Source organism: Phaenicophaeus curvirostris, chromosome 25, assembly GCF_032191515.1.
Source record: "Phaenicophaeus curvirostris isolate KB17595 chromosome 25, BPBGC_Pcur_1.0, whole genome shotgun sequence".
In the NCBI taxonomy this organism is placed as follows: Eukaryota; Metazoa; Chordata; class Aves; order Cuculiformes; family Cuculidae; genus Phaenicophaeus; species Phaenicophaeus curvirostris.
Genome location: NC_091416.1, coordinates 1797350 through 1815691, shown reverse-complemented (window position 1 = coordinate 1815691; position 18342 = coordinate 1797350). Strand labels below are relative to the sequence as shown.

At 60.1% G+C, this 18342-nt stretch overlaps 2 protein-coding genes across 6 annotated transcripts; both read right to left on the bottom strand.

Moving 5' to 3' along the window:
• Nucleotides 1–6249: 6249 nt before the first annotated feature.
• Nucleotides 6250–10094, bottom strand: SCN2B (sodium voltage-gated channel beta subunit 2). 2 transcript variants are annotated; one of them, XM_069876325.1, is made up of 4 exons: nucleotides 8432–8573; nucleotides 7321–7487; nucleotides 6795–7005; nucleotides 6250–6630 (listed from the first exon to the last, which is right to left on the bottom strand). In XM_069876325.1, the coding sequence occupies exons 2-4, from the start codon at nucleotides 7468–7470 to the stop codon at nucleotides 6431–6433; spliced, it is 561 nt and encodes a 186-aa protein (XP_069732426.1). In that variant the 5' UTR covers nucleotides 7471–7487; nucleotides 8432–8573; the 3' UTR covers nucleotides 6250–6430. The 2 variants fall into 2 exon arrangements, with proteins under 2 accessions (XP_069732426.1, XP_069732425.1); XM_069876324.1 differs by lacking the exon at nucleotides 8432–8573 and adding an exon at nucleotides 9852–10094 and having other exon boundaries at nucleotides 6252–6630.
• Nucleotides 10095–12174: 2080 nt separating this feature from the next.
• JAML (junction adhesion molecule like) lies at nucleotides 12175–18247 on the bottom strand. 4 transcript variants are annotated; one of them, XM_069876309.1, is made up of 8 exons: nucleotides 18053–18247; nucleotides 16113–16349; nucleotides 14580–14743; nucleotides 13850–14075; nucleotides 13561–13690; nucleotides 13181–13241; nucleotides 12643–12738; nucleotides 12176–12481 (listed from the first exon to the last, which is right to left on the bottom strand). In XM_069876309.1, exons 2-8 carry the CDS (start codon nucleotides 16153–16155, stop codon nucleotides 12362–12364), a joined length of 840 nt encoding a protein of 279 aa, XP_069732410.1. In that variant the 5' UTR covers nucleotides 16156–16349; nucleotides 18053–18247; the 3' UTR covers nucleotides 12176–12361. The 4 variants fall into 4 exon arrangements, with proteins under 4 accessions (XP_069732408.1, XP_069732410.1, XP_069732407.1 ...); XM_069876307.1 differs by lacking the exons at nucleotides 16113–16349; nucleotides 18053–18247 and adding an exon at nucleotides 15797–15902 and having other exon boundaries at nucleotides 12175–12481; nucleotides 13561–13687; XM_069876306.1 differs by lacking the exons at nucleotides 16113–16349; nucleotides 18053–18247 and adding an exon at nucleotides 15797–15902.
• Between the last annotated feature and the right edge of the window lie 95 nt (nucleotides 18248–18342).

Below are 18342 nucleotides of genomic sequence, written 5' to 3'. Positions count from 1 at the left end.
TCGGGGGATGAGCTGCCCCATCCCTGCATCCCTGGTGATACCAGCACCCCGAGGAAGACACCAAGATGGGAACCCAGAGCCCGACACCAAAGCTGCAGGTGGAATCCACCCAGCGCCACACGGAGAGCTTGGAAAAGTTATTTTTCTCACCGTGAGCTTGTTCTGGGATAACTGGCTGCACATGAGTTCATGTTTCCACAACCTTTTCCAGGCTTTTAACAGGCTGCCCAGGGAGGGGGTTGAGTCACCTTCCCTGGAGGGGTTTAAGGGACGGGTGGACGAGGTGCTGAGGGACATGGGTTAGTGATTGATGGGAATGGTTGGACTCAATGATCTGGTGGGTCTCTTCCAACCTGGTGATTCTATGATTCCATTAGAGCCAACCTCCAGCAGAACACATCCAAGGGGCCCTCCTGATGGAGGCTTCTGGTGCCGCGAGGGGCCAAGACCAAGCTCCCCTTCCCACCCAGCCTGGGAAATGAAGCAGGAGGTGATGGACACGGCTTTGAGCCACAGGTCCTGGTGACCAGGCTGAGCAGGAGAAATGCTGTGTCTGGTGGAGCCTTGCTAACTAGGGGGGGACCCACCTTTGAGGAGGTGCCCTGGTGCAGGGAAAGGCCGTGGGATGTGGGGGATTCCTTCCTCAGGTGTCTGCCAAGCGTGTCTCAAAAAAAATAGGTGAAGATGGGATGCCATTGTGAGTCCCCCCATGCAGAGCCCTGAATCCCTCTGGAGGCAGGGAGGTTGGGAACAGCAGCATCACCCAGCCGCGAGGGGCAGCCAGGAAATTCTCCTGCAGGCACTGGCACAAACCAGGCACACTGGGCACACGGGTCCCCAGTTTTTCCCACGATGACACATCCCTGCATCCCTGCTGAGCATCCCTGCGGAGGCAGGTCTCCGTGTGCCCTGCCTGGGAGAGGTGACGAGCCTGGCACCATGCTGCGTGCCCAGGGCTCGGGGAGGGATGCTGCCTGTCACAGGAGCCTGATGGAGCTGTCACACGCGGCAGCTCTGGCCAATTTCCTCGGCTTGCTGATCCCATGAGACATCTGCCACCGCCACCAGCCTTGGAAAGGCTCTGCTGTCCCACAGCCCAGCCTCAATGCGTGTCACTGCCGGAAAGAGCACTCGCAGCAGCTGGCCCTGGGGTTTTGGATGATTCTGAGGTGCCCAGCGTGGGATCTGGGGTTATTGCAGCTCAGCGGAAACTTGTTTTGCTGAGTCCAGCGCAACACTGCTGTGTCTGGTTTCAGGGAAGGTGAGAATCCCCTGCTCGGACACTGTCACCTCCCCAGAGGGACAGGGAAAAGGGCTCCAGAGTCCTGCCAGCTGGCTCGCAGCCCCTGTGCTCCTCTCCATCCCTCTCACCTTGCACTGGTGGAGCTGGGAGGGTTAAGATGCCAGGCTGCTCTCCAAGGAGGGGTCCTTCTTCCCTCCACGTGGGTACCGAGCGGGGTAGGGCTGAGCAGAGCAGTTGGGCTGCAGCTCATTGCAGCAGGCGCTGCGCTGGCCCTGGAGCATCTTGCCAGGGGCAGCCCTGGCCCCAGTCCCAGCAGCAACGCGAGGACAGCCCCGTCCCCCTCCCGGAGCTCCCCGAGCCAGGGGATGCTTGGCACCCAGACTGGGAGCAGGCAGAGCTCTCCTGCCCACGGAGGAGGTGGCGATGCTGGAACACAGCTTCCCATCAGCACCTTATATTTACTGCAAGGTCCTCTGGCTGTGACCTTTAAAAGACAAGGCGGCCCAGGAGCTGGCAGCGAGCAGGATGCGCTGGCATCGAGCAGACGCGCTGCGGGACTGTCCCGGCTGGGAGCTGAGGAAGAGGTCCTGGGCTCACAGACTGCGGGTGAGTGCTTGGCTGCCTTTGCCATTCTCAGCTCTCCCTTGCCTGCAGCTCGAGCGATGCTTTCCCCTCTCCCTGCCTCCTTCGTTCTGTGCAGAACCCTCCTGCCCACTGCCTCCTCCGCACCCTCCAGCAGAGCTGGCTGCTCCTTCCATGGACCCTTTAATACAATCAGGGAAGGGGAGCGGAGTCCCCAGGCAGCCGCTGCAAATGCAGTTGCAAGAAACACTGAGAAACCATCCTGTGTGCCAGGAGCAAGTTTCTTGCTGACTGGACCCTCCCCAGCTCTGGCTCTCCCAGTGCTGCCCTTCACACCCCTCAGCTCCCAGAGTTCGCTGTCCCATTTCCAGGTCTTTAATTCCAGTCCAGGCTGCAGGCAGCATTCCCAGGGACAGCAGCACTGGGCTCCCACCAAGGCAACCCGGTGGTCCCTCGTGGCTCGCCGCACAGCACTCTGCGGTCTCCCCAGCACAGAGAAGGGTCCCCACCATCTCCCGAGCTGCCCTCTTGCTCTTCAACACCTCTAACCCCACCTGGTCCAAGGGAGTTGCTGTGGTGTGTAAAGCTGGCTGTCACTGGTCCTGGAGGAGCTGCGAAGCTGTGGTGCTGGGGGGGTTGCGGTCACCGCTCTCGGTCTCTTGTGCCAATGACAACTCCCCCCCACTGTGTCTTGTAGGTCTCTCCTCTCCCACAGTGCCCGTCTTCCTCGCGAGCTTCTTGCCAGCGACTTAGAATCATAGAAGGGTTTGGGTTGGGAGGGACCTTAGAAAGATCATCCAGACCCTCCCAGAGGCACCTCCAGCCTGAGGGTCCCCAAAACTCTTTGCCGGGGCTGGTTTTGCCTCTCCCTGGGGCTGGAGCTGGGTGCTGGGCAGCCGCACTCCCTGCTCCTTTCCGCGATCGAGGCCATCGGAGGTGATTTTGGTGCCCTTCCTCCAGGGAGGAAGAAGTGGGAGCGATCCAGAGCTAACCCCACCGGCACACGGCGAGGGGCCAAGCGCTGGGAAGAGCTGAGGCTGCTGGTGCTGCTCAGCTGGGCTGAGTAAGGAGGGGTCTGTGGGGCGTGGGGGGGGACTGGCAGGCAGCGTTAGCCCAGCAGCGAGGCAGATGCAGGTGCTCAAGGGCTGCTGGACAGCCAGACCTTGCCTGTGTGCGGATTTGGGATGCGCAGGAGTTCCGCAGCCCCTGGGAGAGGCAGGATGGAGGGCAGCTGTCAGAGCTCCCATCGCCCGCGTGTCTCCACGGCGGGTAAATTGATGGATGTGCCTATTAACCGTGCCCCAGTTGTGCCGCTCCGGTGCATCGGGACTGCTAAGCCCGACACCAGCCCGGGTACAGGTGTCGATCAGCCGGCACATGCCCTGGGCTCCGTTAGAGCCCGCTGAGCATCACCTGCCATGCCCTGAGCAGCTCCCAGCCTGGTTTCTCTGCAGAGCCAAGGTGGGGAAGCCAGCAGGCGCAGCTCCCCGTAGCAGAGCACCCTGAAATCTCGGTGCGCGAGGACTCGGGCAGCACCAGCTGCTCTCCCACGCCCCAGCCCTGCCCTGCCTGCACCTGCACCTGCAGCAGCTCCCAGGGACTGAGCTGCAGAAGCGCAGGCTGCCCTGGCTCCTCCTCAGCACCCAAACCTGCTGCCCCAGCGGGACTGAGCTCCGGGCACAGGGGATGCTTTCCACCCCCCTGGCCAGGCGCAGAGGCAGAGCAGAGGTGAGGGACCCTGTCCTGCCCCTCCAGCAGGCAGCAGCACAAAAGCATCGAGCGCAAAGTCGGCTTTTTGTCGTTCTTTTGTTTGTTCGACTGTACAAAGAGCAATAAAAACGTCCTAACGCTCAGCGTGCTTGGCCAAAGGAACCCAACAGAAGGCGCAGACCCAACCCTGCAGTCACGACCGCTGACAGCGCCTCCTGTGTGAATAGATCTGTATTTGTAGAGCTTCTCTCTGCTGTGGGCAGCTACGTACAGACAGACGCGTCGGCAAGTCGCAATCCGAGGAGAGCGCGTGAAAGAAATGAAAGGCAGGTGCAAGACTGCTCGTGTGCAACAGTCAGAGAGGCCTTGGGCTGCGAAGGTGCCAGCTCGGTGCCACCCGGAGCCGCTCGCAGCCCGGCTTCGAGCTGCAGGCGGCTGCGGGGAACCAGCCGCATGGGGAAAGCCATCGGGTGTAGGGGTGCGAGGGGCCAGGCAGCCGCAGCCCAGCTCTCTCCAAGCAGGTGAGAAGAGAGGGGGAAGGCACACGGCGAGACACGGCGCATTCCTGCTGCAGAGGGGAAGGCGAGCAGCGCAGAGCCCAGCGAGGTCGAGCAAGGTGGAGAGGGACAGGATGCGATGGGGGCAAAGCAGGGAGCGCACAGGTGTCCCTTCGCTCCCAGGGTCTGGTGGCACCCACACAGGGACACGGCAGCCAAGGTGTCCCCTCTCCCCTGGCAGCACTGCTCAGGGGCGAGGGGGACCTCACCGTGCAGCGCCCCACTCCTGCCCCACACCCCACCTGCCGTGGGAGAAGAAAAGCCCAGCACGGTGCAGCAGGGGACACATCCCTGGGTCATGGTCCCTGTCTGACCCACAGGAGGCTCCGGGGCGAGCTCCCTGCATGCGTTGGCCAGCACAGCACACCCGCCGGGACTGGTGCAGGAGGCACGGGGCTTGCCCAAGGCCATGAGCCCGAGGAGGGCAGGGTCAGCAGTTCCCAACCCTGGGACTCAAGGTGATGAACCTGAGCAGGGCAGGAGCAGCGGTTCCCAACCCTGGGACTCAAGGCAATGAGCCTGAGGAGGGCAGGAGCAGCGGTTCCCAACCCTGGGACTCAAGGCAATGAGCCTGAGGAAGGCAGGAGCAGCGGTTCCCAACCCTGGGACTCAAGGCGATGAGCCCGAGGAGGACAGGAGCACTGGTTCCCAACCCTGGGACTCAAGGCGAAGAGCCTGAGGAGGGCAGGAGCAGCGGTTCCCAACCCTGGGACTCAAGGCGATGAGCCCGAGGAGTGCAGGAACACTGGTTCCCAACCCTGGGACTCAAGGCGATGAGCCTGAGCAGGGCAGGAGCAGCGGTTCCCAACCCTGGGACTCAAGGCGATGAGCCCAAGGAGGACAGGAGCAGCAGTTCCCAACCCTGGGACTCAAGGTGATGAGCCCGAGGAGGGCAGGAACACTGATTCCCAACCCTGGGACTCAAGGCGATGAGCCCGAGGAGGACAGGAGCAGCAGTTCCCAACCCTGGGACTCAAGGCGATGAGCCCAAGGAGGACAGGAGCAGCGGTTCCCAACCCTGGGACTCAAGGCGATGAGCCCGAGGAGGGCAGGAGCAGCGGTTCCCAACCCTGGGTCTCACCACAGTGGGGTGGAACCAGCCAGGACCACCGTGCGCTCCCGCCTGCCCTCACTCCTTCCCCAAACTGCACTGGCCCCAGCTCCTAACAAACCTCAGAGGGTGCAGGGCAGCTCCCGGGGGCTGCCGCAAGCAGGACAGGGGCTGGAGCACGGCCGGGGCCGAGGCAGGAGGCAGCCGGGAGGCTGGCAGTGCATTGCCGTGGCAGTTATGGGTCGGGCAGTGCTCTGCGGGGAGGCTGGAGGAGGCAGTTTCAGCATCACAGGGCCGCTCGGGGGATACGGAGCCTTCCTGCCTCTGGACCCGCGGTTGTGCCCAGTCCTTCCCAGCAAGTGCCCGAGAGCTCCTCTTCCTCCCACCCGTCGCAGCCGCGCCTCGCCGCTCCCTGCCACCGCGGTTTGGCACAGCAGCAGGACATTTTCCATTTGAATTCCCCTCCCCGAGAAGGAAACAAGCACAAGAGAAGTCAGCCCAGCGCCTTTGGCTGAGACGCTCGGGCCCGAAAATAACCCAAGAAGCAGAAGGGTTGCATCTGTTACACACCAGGAGCCATTAGCGGCTCCGAAAACCAGCAGAGCTCGGAGGCAGCGCGGGAGGGAATGGCCACTACCCGGCTGCCAGCTTCTGAGCGGGCTGGGACAGTCCCTGAGGAGCACGAGCATCTTGGTGCAGCACCTTCAGCGCTGGCACGCAGGGCTTGCGACGAGGAGAGGGGCAGCTATCGGGGATCCCTTGGGATGGGGACACTGGCACCCGCGCCCCGGGCACAGCCGGAGCGCCTCGGCACGAGATGTGGCGCCGAGGGCAGAGAGGGTGCAGATATCTGGGCATAGAACGGTTTGGATTGGAAGGGACCTTAAAGATCATCCAATTCCAGCCCCCCTGCCGTGGGCAGGGACACCTCCCGCTCGATCAGGCATGGGGCGCCCTGGCACCCCCGGCTCCAGCGCCTCCGAGCGTGGGGACCGTGGTGTCTCCCTCTCTCCTGTGTCTCCCTGTCCCCAGCACATCCCCACGCGAGCTCTGGCACTTGGAGCGTGGCCAGTGGGAGCCAGGATCAGTCCAGCCCCAGCTCAGCCTCAGCAGCAGCCTCGCCAGGCTCCGGGAACCACCTTCTCTCCATGCCCTGCTCCAGGCTGGGTGGGGTGTTTGGATGGAAGGAGGGATGCTCTGGGAAGACAAAAATCCTTGCTCTGGGAAGCACATCAAGGGGGTGACGCTGTACAGGGGCGAAGAGGGGAGGGGCGGGCAGGGGAGGCATTACTTGGTGCCCTCGTCTGGATTGCCTTCGCCATCTGTCTTCCCTTCCTCCTCCGTCTTCTGGTCGTCCGTGTTCAGCCGCTGCTGCTTTTTCCGGCGCACGCATTTCACCACCATCAGCACCAGGATCACCACGGCCAAGAATCCACCCACGGAGGCGCCCACGATGACGGCGACTGTCGAGTCGTGCTTGGGGGGCTCTGCAGAGACAGGGCACGAGCTCGGGACACGCGGCCCCAGCTCGGTGGGAGCAGTGGGATCCCACCCGCACGCGCAACCCGGGGCGAGAGCAAGGCAGGAGGTGGAGAGGAGCCAGGGAGCACCCAAGGGTGCTGAGAGGAGAGGGGACGGCTCTGCTACTGACCTTTGGTGAGCACCTTCAGGCTAATGCTGGCGTGACCCCGGTGCCGGTCCGGGGGGTTCAGGACGTAGCAGTTGTAGGTGCCCTCGTCCTCCAGCTGCACGTTTTTGAGGGTGAAGGACACGTCGTACTTGGTGGGGTTCCCGGTGAACTCCACACGGTTCCCAAAGCGGTCCAGCTGCTTGTTCATGATCTTTGTCCGGAACTGCAGGAACTGGGGGGGTAGGAGAGGAGATAAGATGGTGTCTGGCATCCCCAATGCTTGCTTCCCCCTCCCCTGCACCACGAGCTCAACGAACAACTCCGGCTGCCAAGGGCCAAGGTCTCCTCCCCACCCACGTCTGCTTGTCCTGCTGCATGGGGGCATCTGCCTTAAGCAGTTGGTTGCTGATTTTCCCTGTGGAGGAAGGACTGGACAGCAGGAGCACATATAAAGAGAGGGTTTGGGACCCCAAGGAATGCACACGACTCCTTCAAGCTGACCCCAGGACCCCTCAGCAGCTGATCTCCAAGCCCTGTCAAGACTCACCAGCTCCTCAGAACAGTTCCTGCACTCCTGGTACGTCCAGTTGAGGGAGAATTGCTTATTCTCCACCTTGTAGCAGGAGTTGAAGGTGCAGGAGAGCTTCACCGAGGAGCCGTTCAAGGCGTTGATGAGGGCCGGAGCCATGACCTCCATGCCCAACGCCGTGGGCGCTGCCGCAAGCACAGGGAGCAGGAGCAGAGACGCGGATGAGTTAGAAAGGGGGCACCAGCAGCCGTCCTGCATGCTGAGCCGATCTCCCCATCCCACCCCACGCGGCTGGGGGCTGCACAGAGCCCACCCTGGGGCTGCCTTTCAGGCACATCCATGCGCAAAGCAGGTTTTTCCCCTTGGAGAAGGGACAGGGGACAAGGTGGCCTCTCTCTGCAAGCGCGGGTGGCCCTCGCTGCCATGCCTGGTGCTAAATTCTGCTGACTCCTAGCAGACCCTGCACCTGAGACGAGGCTTTCCTGCTGCAGACGGGGGAGCGCGGTGCGAGGGGCTGGCTGCAGCGTCAGCAGGCAGGGCTCAGCGCCACAGCCAACGAGAAATTTATGGCTGCGCTCATCAGATTTCATCTCCAGCAGGACGCAACGCAGCAGCGAGGTCTGGGATGTGCCAGTGCCAGCCCCCCCCCCAGGGGGCTGCAGGAGGAATGCAGATGCTCCCCTCTCCCAGTGACGTGGACACGAGGATTCTCCACCTGGGAATGAGCCGGTCAAGGTCTGAGTCACCGCTGAGGGGGTTACGGATGGTTCTGCACCCTGACCTCGCTGTGGCAGAGAAACGGGGCCATCACCCAGTGCAGCTGGCAGGGCAGGAGAGCTGAACCAGGCATGGGCAGGGAGGAGGCGTCTGTGCCCTGGAAGAGCCACCTTCCCTGCAGCTCCCCTGTTCTGAGCTCCAAACCCCAGCGCCTGCACCCCCACCCCATGATGGGAGGGTGCACATGGTGAGAGAGGCTCCTGTGCAGCCAGTTTGCTGCAAGCCAAGGCTAAACTGAAGGAAAAAGAGGGATGGAGAGTCCCTGGGAGGGATGAGGTGTCGAGGGGGGCTGTGGCTCCCCGCGGGCAGGGGCAGGGACACTGGCAGCAGGCGCTTTTTCCAATCGCCTCACCTTTCCCCTCTGGCTGCTGCTCTTTGCTCTCAAACCTTCTTCCCGGGGTGCTGCCGAGCCCGGCTCTGGGGCCAAGCTGGATTCATGTCAAGGCTGCTCCGCTGGCTACTGCGCTCCGTCTGCAAGCAGGGCAGGAGAGGGGCCAGGCTCTGCAGCCAGGGAAATAGGCTTTTCCAAGCTGCAGATATAAGCCACAGCTCCTGCTGCAGCAGCCTGAAGCTGGGTCTCTGGGGGTACAGCCGTGCCCTCCAGCTGTGGCCAAGCCCCTGGAGATGTCTCCCTGCTTGGGCTCAAAGGGTACTGGGAGGTGCAGGGATGGGGAAAGCTGGTGGGGATCAATCTTAGCACCCAAGGAAGGGAGGAGAGCCCAGACCCAAGCTGCCACCCCACCCCCTTAAATGCTTTCAAGGGGACCTTGCAAGAGGGGGAGAGAAAAGCCAGGATCCTGGTTCTCCCTCCACATCTCCAGACCCACAGGCCTGGTTGAGGGGTCCCTGCACTGGTTTGTGTGCCCGACAGCCCTCGCTCTGTCCCCTGGGTCCCTGTGGCTGGGTGGCACAGTTTTCTGCTGCAAGCCAGGACTCTGCAGAGCACCAAGGTGCCAGCAGGAGCTCTCCCAGCCTCTGCAGCGACGAGGCAGCCCTGCCACCCGGTCTGGGTGACCATCACGCAGCCAGGGTCCTCGTGGGTAGCCAGCACGCGATGGGCACGTGTCCCAGGAGCACCTGGTCCGAGCTCTGGGAGACAACAGAGGTGGGGAAAGAACCAAAATCCCTGGGAATGAGACTCCAGGCTTCGCCCTTGGGCGCTGCGCATACCCTGTCACACTACACCCAGGGCTCGGGAGGTAAAAATACACGCAGCCTCTAAAAGAGACCTTGCTGGGCTTTATGTCCCCCCTTTCCCAGGCTTTCTCCTAGAGCAGAGCCCACCGGGATGGTGTGAACAGCACTTCCAGGAGGTGAGGCATCCTCGTTCCCAATCGATACGGACCCAGACCTGCTGACACACGCTGCTGGCTGCGGGGCAGGGTAGAAACGCAGCGAGCGGAGTGCCCCCCCAGCTCCATGCAGCACTGCCAGCCCTCAGCCTGCCACCCCAGAGCAGCCCGCAGCATGCACACAGCCTCGTGCGTGGACAAAGCCTCCACAGCAAGCGGGATGCTCGGCTTTGGGAAGAGAAGATGCAGTTGCAGCGTACCTACCCCCCCATCTAGCCCCGAAACAGGTCACCCTCTGCCTGGCTGCATCTCTGCCCACCTCCATCCCTGCGGCACAGCATCGCTCACGGCTTCCCCAGGGGACAGGAGGGGCTTTTTGGGGGCTGGGATGCAGGGAGGGGGGCTCGTGGCTCGCGAGGGTGTTTCTCCCCAGCTGGGATGCTCTCCGTGTGCATGCAAAGGGGTCCAGGCGACACTTACCCAGCGAGAGGAGCCAGCTGAGCCCAGTGAGGAACAAGGTGGGCTGCTGGAGCCAAGCTTCCAGGCTCATTTTGAAGGATTTTTGGGGATGGAGAGGACCTGGTGTTGGTGTGGGTGGTGGTGGTTTGGTTTTTTCGAACGCCCGGGTTATTAGCCGGTGCCATAGAACATTGGAGCCGCTTTATTCCCACAGCCCAATATGGCTGGAGCGGAGCTGGAGCGAAAAAACCCGTCAATGCTATGGTTGGTGGATTTGAGCAAAGCAAGTGGGAGGGCAGAAAAAATTTTCTCCTGAAAGAGAAGGCGACAGCTCCCGGCGTTCCCGGCTCCGTGGTCCGCAGGGCATCCCCTGCCACAGGCTCAGCCCAGGAGAAGGTTTAGGCTGGGATTCGCCTTGGCCGTGCAAACTGGTGCCCTTGGAGCAAGTTTCAGCTGGGATGCGCTTTGGCCGAGCAAACTTACCCTTGGAGCGAGCAGCACTCGGAGCTCCTCTTCCCCCCCCAGGACCCCAGGGGTTCAGCCAGTGCCCCACAGCCCAGGCCTCATCCTGAGATCTCTCCTGGCCCCTGGAGCCCCCCAAGTTCCAGTGGGACCATGCATTGTGCCACCTCCGTCCTGCTGAAGGGTAGTGACCAGCCCTGCTTGCACCATTTAGAGCAGCAGAAGCCGCTCTTGAGAGCCCAGGAACATCAGGAATACCCTTGCAAAACCAGGCAGAGGGGCTGATCCAGCCTGGGGAGGGCAGAGGGGCTCAGGGAAGGAGCCTGCAAGGCAGCACAGGGAGCAGATCACGGCCACGGGCAGCCTGCAGCGGGTACAGCCGCTCCCGGAGCATCTCCCCGCTCCCACGCTGATGCTCCTCGCTTCCCAGGGGTGCCAGGCCCCCCAGCACCTTATCCTTTCCCCAGCAGCGTGATGTCCCAAGGAAACACCCTCTCCTCATGCAGCCTTGGGGATGGAGAGGGTCTCTTCAGCAGTAACAGGGCTGGAGAAGGTTTGCACCATTGGTTACGGAAGGCTTTGGACCCTGGACTCCAAGCCTGGCGATGGGTGCAGGAATGACATGACCTGTGACCTCATGGAGGCCAGAAATCCAGTAATGGAGGCTGCTCAGCCCTGTGGTTCTTGTGCCCCAGGACACAAGGTGGTGGGGCTTGCTACAGCAGCATCAGTGAGGAGAAAGGTAAGGGGTGCCCTGAGGCCAGAGCATCCCTCGCTTCCCATGCCCCAGAGCCCTGGGGAGGAATGGAGAGGACAATAGGGAGGCAGGAGGGATGCAGAGGTGCTCTGCTCCCTGACCAGCTCCAGGAGGGGAGACGGGGCAGCCAGGAGAGGAGGCATCAGAGAAGAGCCAGGGTAAATCTGCTCAGCAAACACACTCACTGCACACACAGCGCGGTTTCCCAGCCGTGCCAGGCAAGCAGAGCCCTCTCTACTCTGCTGCAGTGGGGGCCACAGCCCCAAAAAGGCAGCGGAGGTGGCGTGTAACCCCCCCGATACCTCAAACCCAGCTCTGGCTGCTGATACCTCAAACCCAGCTCTGGCTGCTGGTTCCTCCGGCAACCCCATTCCTTGGCTTCATCCAGGAAAAAAGAGAGGAGGGTGTCAACGTGAAACCAAGGAGTGCGCCCGGAGCAGCCTGTGCTGCAGTCTCCCCTCCAGGAGCCGGTGGGAGGTGGGTCCCCAGCTCCGGCTCAGCACCTGCAGGTGTCAAACATCTATATATAGTCCCGGAGAAGAGCCAGAAGGGGCCTCGGAGGCCCCACAGGGGTTGCTGGGCTCCTCCTGGCCAGAGCAGAGAGTCCTAGGAATATGAGCAAAGCAGGGATGCTCCCTATGGAGAGACGCGTGAACACACAGCTCTGGGGACCCCATTGTCAGTGGGGTCTGCCCCACTCCCCTCTGCTTCCCTGGTGCTGCAGGGGATGGAGAGGATCAATACAGCCTGAGGTGGGATCAATGCAGCCAGGAGGGGCCCTTCTTGCTGCAAAGGGACCCCCTTCCCAGCCCATTTGGCTTTTCCAGTGGGGCAGGTGCAGCAGCTCCCAGGCCCTGGTTTCAGCGCACTTGGACATCACACCCTTAAGCAGGAGGGAAAAGGAACCCAGACACAGGGAAGACTCCCTGGGTTTTATTATCTGCAGGAGATACCGTTGCCACTCCGTGCAGCTCCCGCTGCATCTCCCCCTGCCAAGCTCTCCTTGGAGATTGTTATCGCAGGACCTGGAGCTGCACGGGATCAAAGCTAAGAGCATGGAGCGTGCCTGCTGTGCCCCTTCCAGAGACGCAGGGGTCCCTGCTCCCAAGCAGAAAGCCGGGGTGGGACGTGCCCCAGCAGTGAGCACCAAGCCAAGTGGCACCATTTCTCAGAGGAAGGGCTAGCAGCAGCAGAACACTGGACTGCCCCCAGGAACAAGGCTATCGTGCACGCAGCGGGTGCCGAAGGGGCTTGCATCCCCCGGCACAGCTATTTCTGCTGCTCTGGAGCCCAGGGAAGTGCTGCGTCTGGTCTACTGCAGGCTTTCCTCGCTTTGTCCGTCGCCCTGTCTCCCCTCGCCCATCCATTCTGCTGGGATCACCCTCCTGGCCAGCTCCACGTAGACGCTGTTCTCCCGGAATGGAGAGGGGTGCTGCAAGGAGCAAGGGACAGGGCATGAGTCTCGTGGCACATCTGGAGTGGGCAGGAGGCAAAGGACACTGCTGGTTGCGTGGGGCGTGAGGGGTCAGGCCCTGGATGCCATCACCTGGGGGTCACCCCAGCCCCATACCCACGCTTGCCACAGCTCCTCACCATGGTTATGTAGGTCTCCTCAGCTCTCCTCTTCTTCCCCGCATCCTGTTCAACCTTGGGTGCCTCAGGTTCAGGGATTGAGGAGTAAAACGCTTCCTGGGAGGGGTAGATCGGGACACTGAGAACCGAGCAATCCCTGCGTATACAAGGGCTTTTACCCCACTCATAAGATGAGCACCAAGAGCCACAGCCATGCTGTGCTTGGCCAGTGTGGGATCCCCCTGCTCAGCACCATCTCCCCCTCCCAAGCCTCGCAGCTCCCAGGCATCCAGCTGCTGTGGGAACATTTGCTCCATCAGCATCTCTTCTTAACTGCGAGCTGAACAAAGCAGGGGGACCTGGGGCCCATTTCAAATGCCACCCATGCACAGCCAGCAGCACAGCAAGGAGGCACAGCTCCCCTGTGTGCACTGAGTCCCTTGCTGGGGTGCTCTGCACCTCCCTGCGTGCTCCATCTCTCCCCTTCTCCACCTCTCCTCCCTCTCTCTGCTTCCACGCCTTGTGTTAGCGTCCCAGGTACATGGTGCCCTCCACTCACCTCTGCTCTGTTCTTGCTGGCACCATTTCCAGTCCTCTCCAGGGCCGTGTTGGCTGCAGATCTTGAAGGAAGGCAAGAGTGGTGTCATCTTCAGCAAGAAGCATCGCCTGTTCCTCCTGTTCCTGCCCTCCCTCTCCTGGGACACCAGGACACCTTTCTACGTTCCTCGGCTGGGCCACCCCAGTTGCTGGCACGCCGAGAGCCCAGGAGGTTTGGGAGCCAGGGGGACAGGGTAGCAGGGCACTAGAGGGCAGCAGGAATCTGCACCCTGTTACTGGGATGATGAACCCCCTGATTCCCACAGCTCCAGCTCCACTTGGGGCAGCTCGGCGCAAGGAAGGGCTTTGCTCAGCCCCATCACCCAGCGCCAGCGTCAGTACCTCTTCCTCAGGCTGAGTCCTGCCAGGAAAGCCAGCACGATGGCCACACAGCCACAACCCACAGCCAGAGGCCAAAACCCAGTGGTTCCCAGGGCTGCAGCGTCCTGGGCGTCTGCTGCTCCTCGTCCTGCTGGGAGACACCAAGAAAGGGGCTGGTACAGACAGAGACCGCGGCCCCACTGCCGAGGAACCAGGGTGGGAGGTATAAAAGCCACCCCAGAGCATCTGTAGCCCCTCTGCGTGGGTCAAACAGGGTGACAGGAGGTGGGAGCAGCCCCAGGGCGCGTACCTCTCCGTTCTGTGGGGCTGACATGCAGCACCGTGTGGTTCTTGAAGATGCTGCTGCACTGGAGCACCCGGATCTCGCACACGTACGTGCCGCTGTCGTTCAGCTGTACGTCCCGCAGCTGGATAGAGCCGTCCCAGAGGGTGACATCCCCTTGCCACTGCACCCGGTGCCGGAAACGCCCCACAGGGATGCTATGGTTGCTGTAGTAATAAAACACCATCTCCTCCTGCCAGGGCACAGACAGCACCAGGTGAAAGGAGTCCAGCAGAAGGGCACTGCCCTGCGGGCCTTCCCTGCTCAAGAGCCCTCAGATTCGTGCTGTCTCCCTCTTCCTGCGGAGCGCTTGTCACGCACGAGGGAACCCAGCTCCCTCCCACGCTCTCTTGGAAAGCCCCAGGACGCGGCACCCAGTGCTGCGGTTCCCCTACGGGGGGTGGTGGAGGTGCCCCGCCAACACACAGGGAACCTTCCTCCTCTGCTGGGCTGGGACAAGCAGGCAGGGTTCCCCGCAGCCTCCTGCACGAGGCTGCCTCGCTCACCCTCCTGCCCATCAGGATGGAACAGCTCTCCATGAGCAGCTCTCCTTGGGGACAACTCTACATGCAGAGGCATTACTTAGGATTAGGGATGTCTCATGAAGAGTTGTCCCCATGGAGAGCCGCCCCAGACCCCCAGTCCCACTGTCGTAGCCCCCCCTGCTCCACCACCCACCCCCACGTCCCAAACCCACCTTCTGAGCGCCGGCTCCAGCCATGCGCAGCCAGTCCACTTTGGTCATGGTCCATCCTTTGGCCCCCGGGTCTAGGAAGAGGCACGGCAGCAGGACAGAGTCCCCAGCGCTGGCTCGAAGCTGAGGCTCCATGAACACCCAGCCAGCCGCCCCGCTGCATCGCTCTGCCGGGGACAAGGACAGCACGATGAGTGCAGGGAGGACAGCCAGATGGAACCTGCCTGTCCCCATAGGTATCTCCTCTCCAAAGAAGCCTGAGGCCAACAGCACTGACCAGTCCAGAGCACAATGGGGAGGCCCTGCTCGCCGTGCGGGCAAAGCCTCGCCCTGACCCCTGCGTTTGGCGTGCCCGGGATGCGGGGCAGCACATCCTCCCAGCCGCCAGGCTCAAGGGCTGCTGCGCTCGCTCAACAAGCTGCGCAGAAGGGATGTGGGAACGCGCAACCCCAGCCCTCCGCGTCTCGGAGACAAAGGCTGCAGCTCCTGCAAAGTTGTTGCTGTGAGTCACTGGCCGGGAGAACCAGTGCCGCTCTCATCTGCACCAGGCCAGGGGCAATTCAATCACTTCACATGCGTTACAGTTCCTCTTTCACAACCTGCCCATTTGGCTTCCTCACCTCTTGCTCACAGGCTCCTAACCTGCGCTTGGACCTGTCTGGCCACGTATCTGCTGCTCAGGGCTTCTAGAGAAGCCGGACAGTGGGGAAAACCCAGAAGAAAGGAACATCAAAGAGCACAGAGCTGACACGAAAAGCGCAGGGCTGACACAACCAGCACAAAGCAGCTGCCAACGCGGTGGGCTGCGAAGCGTGCGTCAGGAAGGGGAAACAAGTGGGGCAGAAAACGTTGCTGGAGCTCGTAGAGAGCGAAACCCTGCACGGTTCAGAGTCTGCACAGAAAACACCAAGCAGGAGCAGCAGCTGGGGCTCCGCTTCTTGCTTGTGAAGCACTGGGTGAGCTGATTCCAAGAGGAGCTGCTCCGACAGGGAGGCTTTTCTTGGTATTGCAGCCGCTCAGTCTGTCCACAAAAGCAGGCTGGGCCCTAGCAAAGCACAAAGGACTTGTCTGGTGCCCTGAACATCACACATGCAAAGCACTACAGCTTCCCAAACAGGTTTTGTTTGGGCTTGACCAGCTGTGGAGCTGAAAATGACAAATATTTGCCGTCGGAGAAGACCAAGAGAGCCAGTTGCCTCGAGCAGAGCCAAAATCAATACCTTGGAAACCTCTCCCTGCATTTAGGCTCGGTGAAGCAGCTCTACTTGGAGCCCAGCAGGCTAAGTACAGGGCTCTATCCAGGGATGCCATTGGAATTTGAAGCTCATATATATGTGAGCTCTGCAGGGAGGGACTACACAGCACACAGAGACCAGAGAAGTCACTGCTACCCAGGAGCCCAGCTGCAGCTGCCCGAGCCTGCAAAACCCCAAGGGGTTCTCACTGCACGAAGAGAGGAACCGATGGGGCTTTCAGCATAGGCAGAGGGGAAAGCAGGTGATGCAAATAAACCCACCAGAATGCCTTACAGCTTACCCAGCAATGTCAGCACCAGAGTCAGGCTCACCAACGTTTTCATCTTTTTCTACAAAGAACAGCAGAGGTAACGCATGCCTTGGTTTCCCCTGGGGCAGGACACCAACAGCTTGCAGCCAAACTGAATCCAAGGTCAGAAAAAGCCTTCCTTCAGTTCTTCAGAGAAGGATGCAATCTTTGCCAGCTGGATGTTCGGCCTCTTGAGGCAGCCACTATCCCAGCCGGGAGCCTGGAACTCTGTGAAGCACAGACATCAGTTACATCTCTGGTTTGAGACTGCTCTGAGCCCTAGAGAGGAAGGGAGAAAGAGAAGGAGGGAGGGCTCAGCCTCAAACACTTTTGCATTTTCCCCAAGCGACAAACCTTTCCAGTGGTTTGGGGGTTGTGTCTCTTGCCTCTGAGCTGAGAGGTTCATTGATGTTAACTCTGCTCAGAAAGCAACGGGGACACATTTTCTACTACACATACAGAGAAGTTTGGTCTTAAAACCACAAGTCCCTTACTTTAGGAATAAGTCCCACGCTGTACGTGGTGAGAATTTCTGCTGAGACCCTCAGGGTCTTTCAGACCATGCCATGTTTGATCACTGTACTCAGCTTGAATTGTTGCATATATTTAAAGTAAAGCCAATATCACCTTTCTACACAACGTAGATGGACCCTGCAGCCTGAGAAGGCTCACACCATCAGAGATTAGTGCTCATGCATGGATTGCAGGGAGGCACAAGTTATACCCTGCCTCCATGATTCAAAGCTATGCCCACTCAAAAGCGATAAATATACTTAAGGGCAAAAAGTTACTGCACCATGGAGCGGCACAAACAGCTACAGTGGGCTCCATGGAGCGGGGAAGGCCTCCTCCCTGCCCCTGTTCATCTCCTAGAAAGCTTCCTTCTCTTTACATGGCCAAACATGTTTGTTAATTCCTTTTCCTTTCCAAATGCATTTTTTCTCAGTGCATGAACCTGAGAGACACACTGAGACAGGTTCAGGCAGGGATTACACACCCAAGATTTGATATCTGGAGGACTTACAGGTCTGTTCTAGGCTGGAAAACAGTCACTATGGCCTTCCAGTCAGAGCACGGCATCCCTGTGCCTGCAGCCGGTGATGTAAAACTACCTCTGCCTTTCATCACCCTCCCCTTTCCATCAAAAACATCCTGGAAAGGGGCAGCAAGTCTTCTGGAATTCTCTCAGATCTGCCTTTCCAAAGCCCGTGACCCATTATGGGGGTTGGGTTTTGCAGAGGTGGAAGGGAGAGCTGTGTAGTTTGGCTGCACTGTTTGCAGCTCTGCTGTTTGCTGTACAACCTGTGCTTGTGCATGCATGACCTACAAAAGACAGGAAAACTCTTGCTCTGCTCCCAAGCCCTGAGCTGCTGCAGCACAATCTCAGTGCAGCGGGCTGAAGCATCCTACTTCCCAGCTCCACTGCCAGAGAGCTCCAGCAGAACTAAACTCTCCCAGGCCCACCCCCACGCAGCTCTCAAAATAGGAGCCAGCTCACAAAAAATCCCTCAGCACAAAGAAGCCTGCAATATCCACACTCAGAACTCCAAAGTTCTCCGTAGCCAAGCTCCCGAGGCTCTGGTCCTTCTTTGCCATCAAATCCTTCCTGAATTTATTACCTCGTTTTTCAGAAGAAATTCCAGCCTTGTCTGGGAACCCATTTTTGCAGGATGTCCCTCTGTGGTACACGGCGAGTGGGTGCTGTGTGTGCACCAGCTGAAGAGAGCACCCACTCACCCAAGCTGTTATGCATATTAAGGTGCTGACACATCCAAACCCTCCTGCAGGGTAACCGTCTTTGCTGAGCAGATTAAGAAAAACTATCCAGATTCCATCCTGCCTTCACATTTTCCTACACGGTATCTGAATCTTCAGCACTTCATAGGGAGGGGAAACATAAAAAAGTAAATGTTAAGGTAAAAAATACTCACTGAGCGTGGCTTGGGGCAGGCAGCTTGGCTCTCACACGAAGGGTTCCTCCGTGACTAATTTGCAGTATCTGACAACCAGTCACTGAATTGTCTTGAGGTTGTACGTGCAAGACATTTGTCTCGCTCACTGCTCTGGTTTCAAGTCTCTTAGTTCAGGTTCAGTTTGGAGGTCACTTCCAGTTTGCAAGAGGAAGTGAAGCACTAGACTGAGGTACCAACAGATCCAAATGCAGAAGGGACTGAGGGAGAGGCAACAAGAACCGCAGATGCGTACAGCTGAGGGCAGGTGA

Excerpts from the sequence above, each read along its gene's own strand:
- SCN2B (XM_069876324.1), bottom strand. The coding sequence starts at position 9,921 with ATGAGCCTGGAAGCTTGGCTCCAGCAGCCCACCTTGTTCCTCACTGGG. Across the intron at positions 7,488-9,851 it reads CAGCTGGCTCCTCTCGCTGG|CGCCCACGGCGTTGGGCATG; the intron begins GTAAGTGTCGCC and ends TGCTTGCGGCAG. Across the intron at positions 7,006-7,320 it reads GGAACTGTTCTGAGGAGCTG|TTCCTGCAGTTCCGGACAAA; the intron begins GTGAGTCTTGAC and ends CTACCCCCCCAG.
- JAML (XM_069876306.1), bottom strand. The coding sequence starts at position 15,887 with ATGGCATCCCTGGATAGAGCCCTGTACTTAGCCTGCTGGGCTCCAAGT. Across the intron at positions 13,691-13,849 it reads CAGCCCCACAGAACGGAGAG|CAGGACGAGGAGCAGCAGAC; the intron begins GTACGCGCCCTG and ends GGTGTCTCCCAG. Across the intron at positions 13,242-13,560 it reads GGACTCAGCCTGAGGAAGAG|ATCTGCAGCCAACACGGCCC; the intron begins GTACTGACGCTG and ends CCTTCCTTCAAG.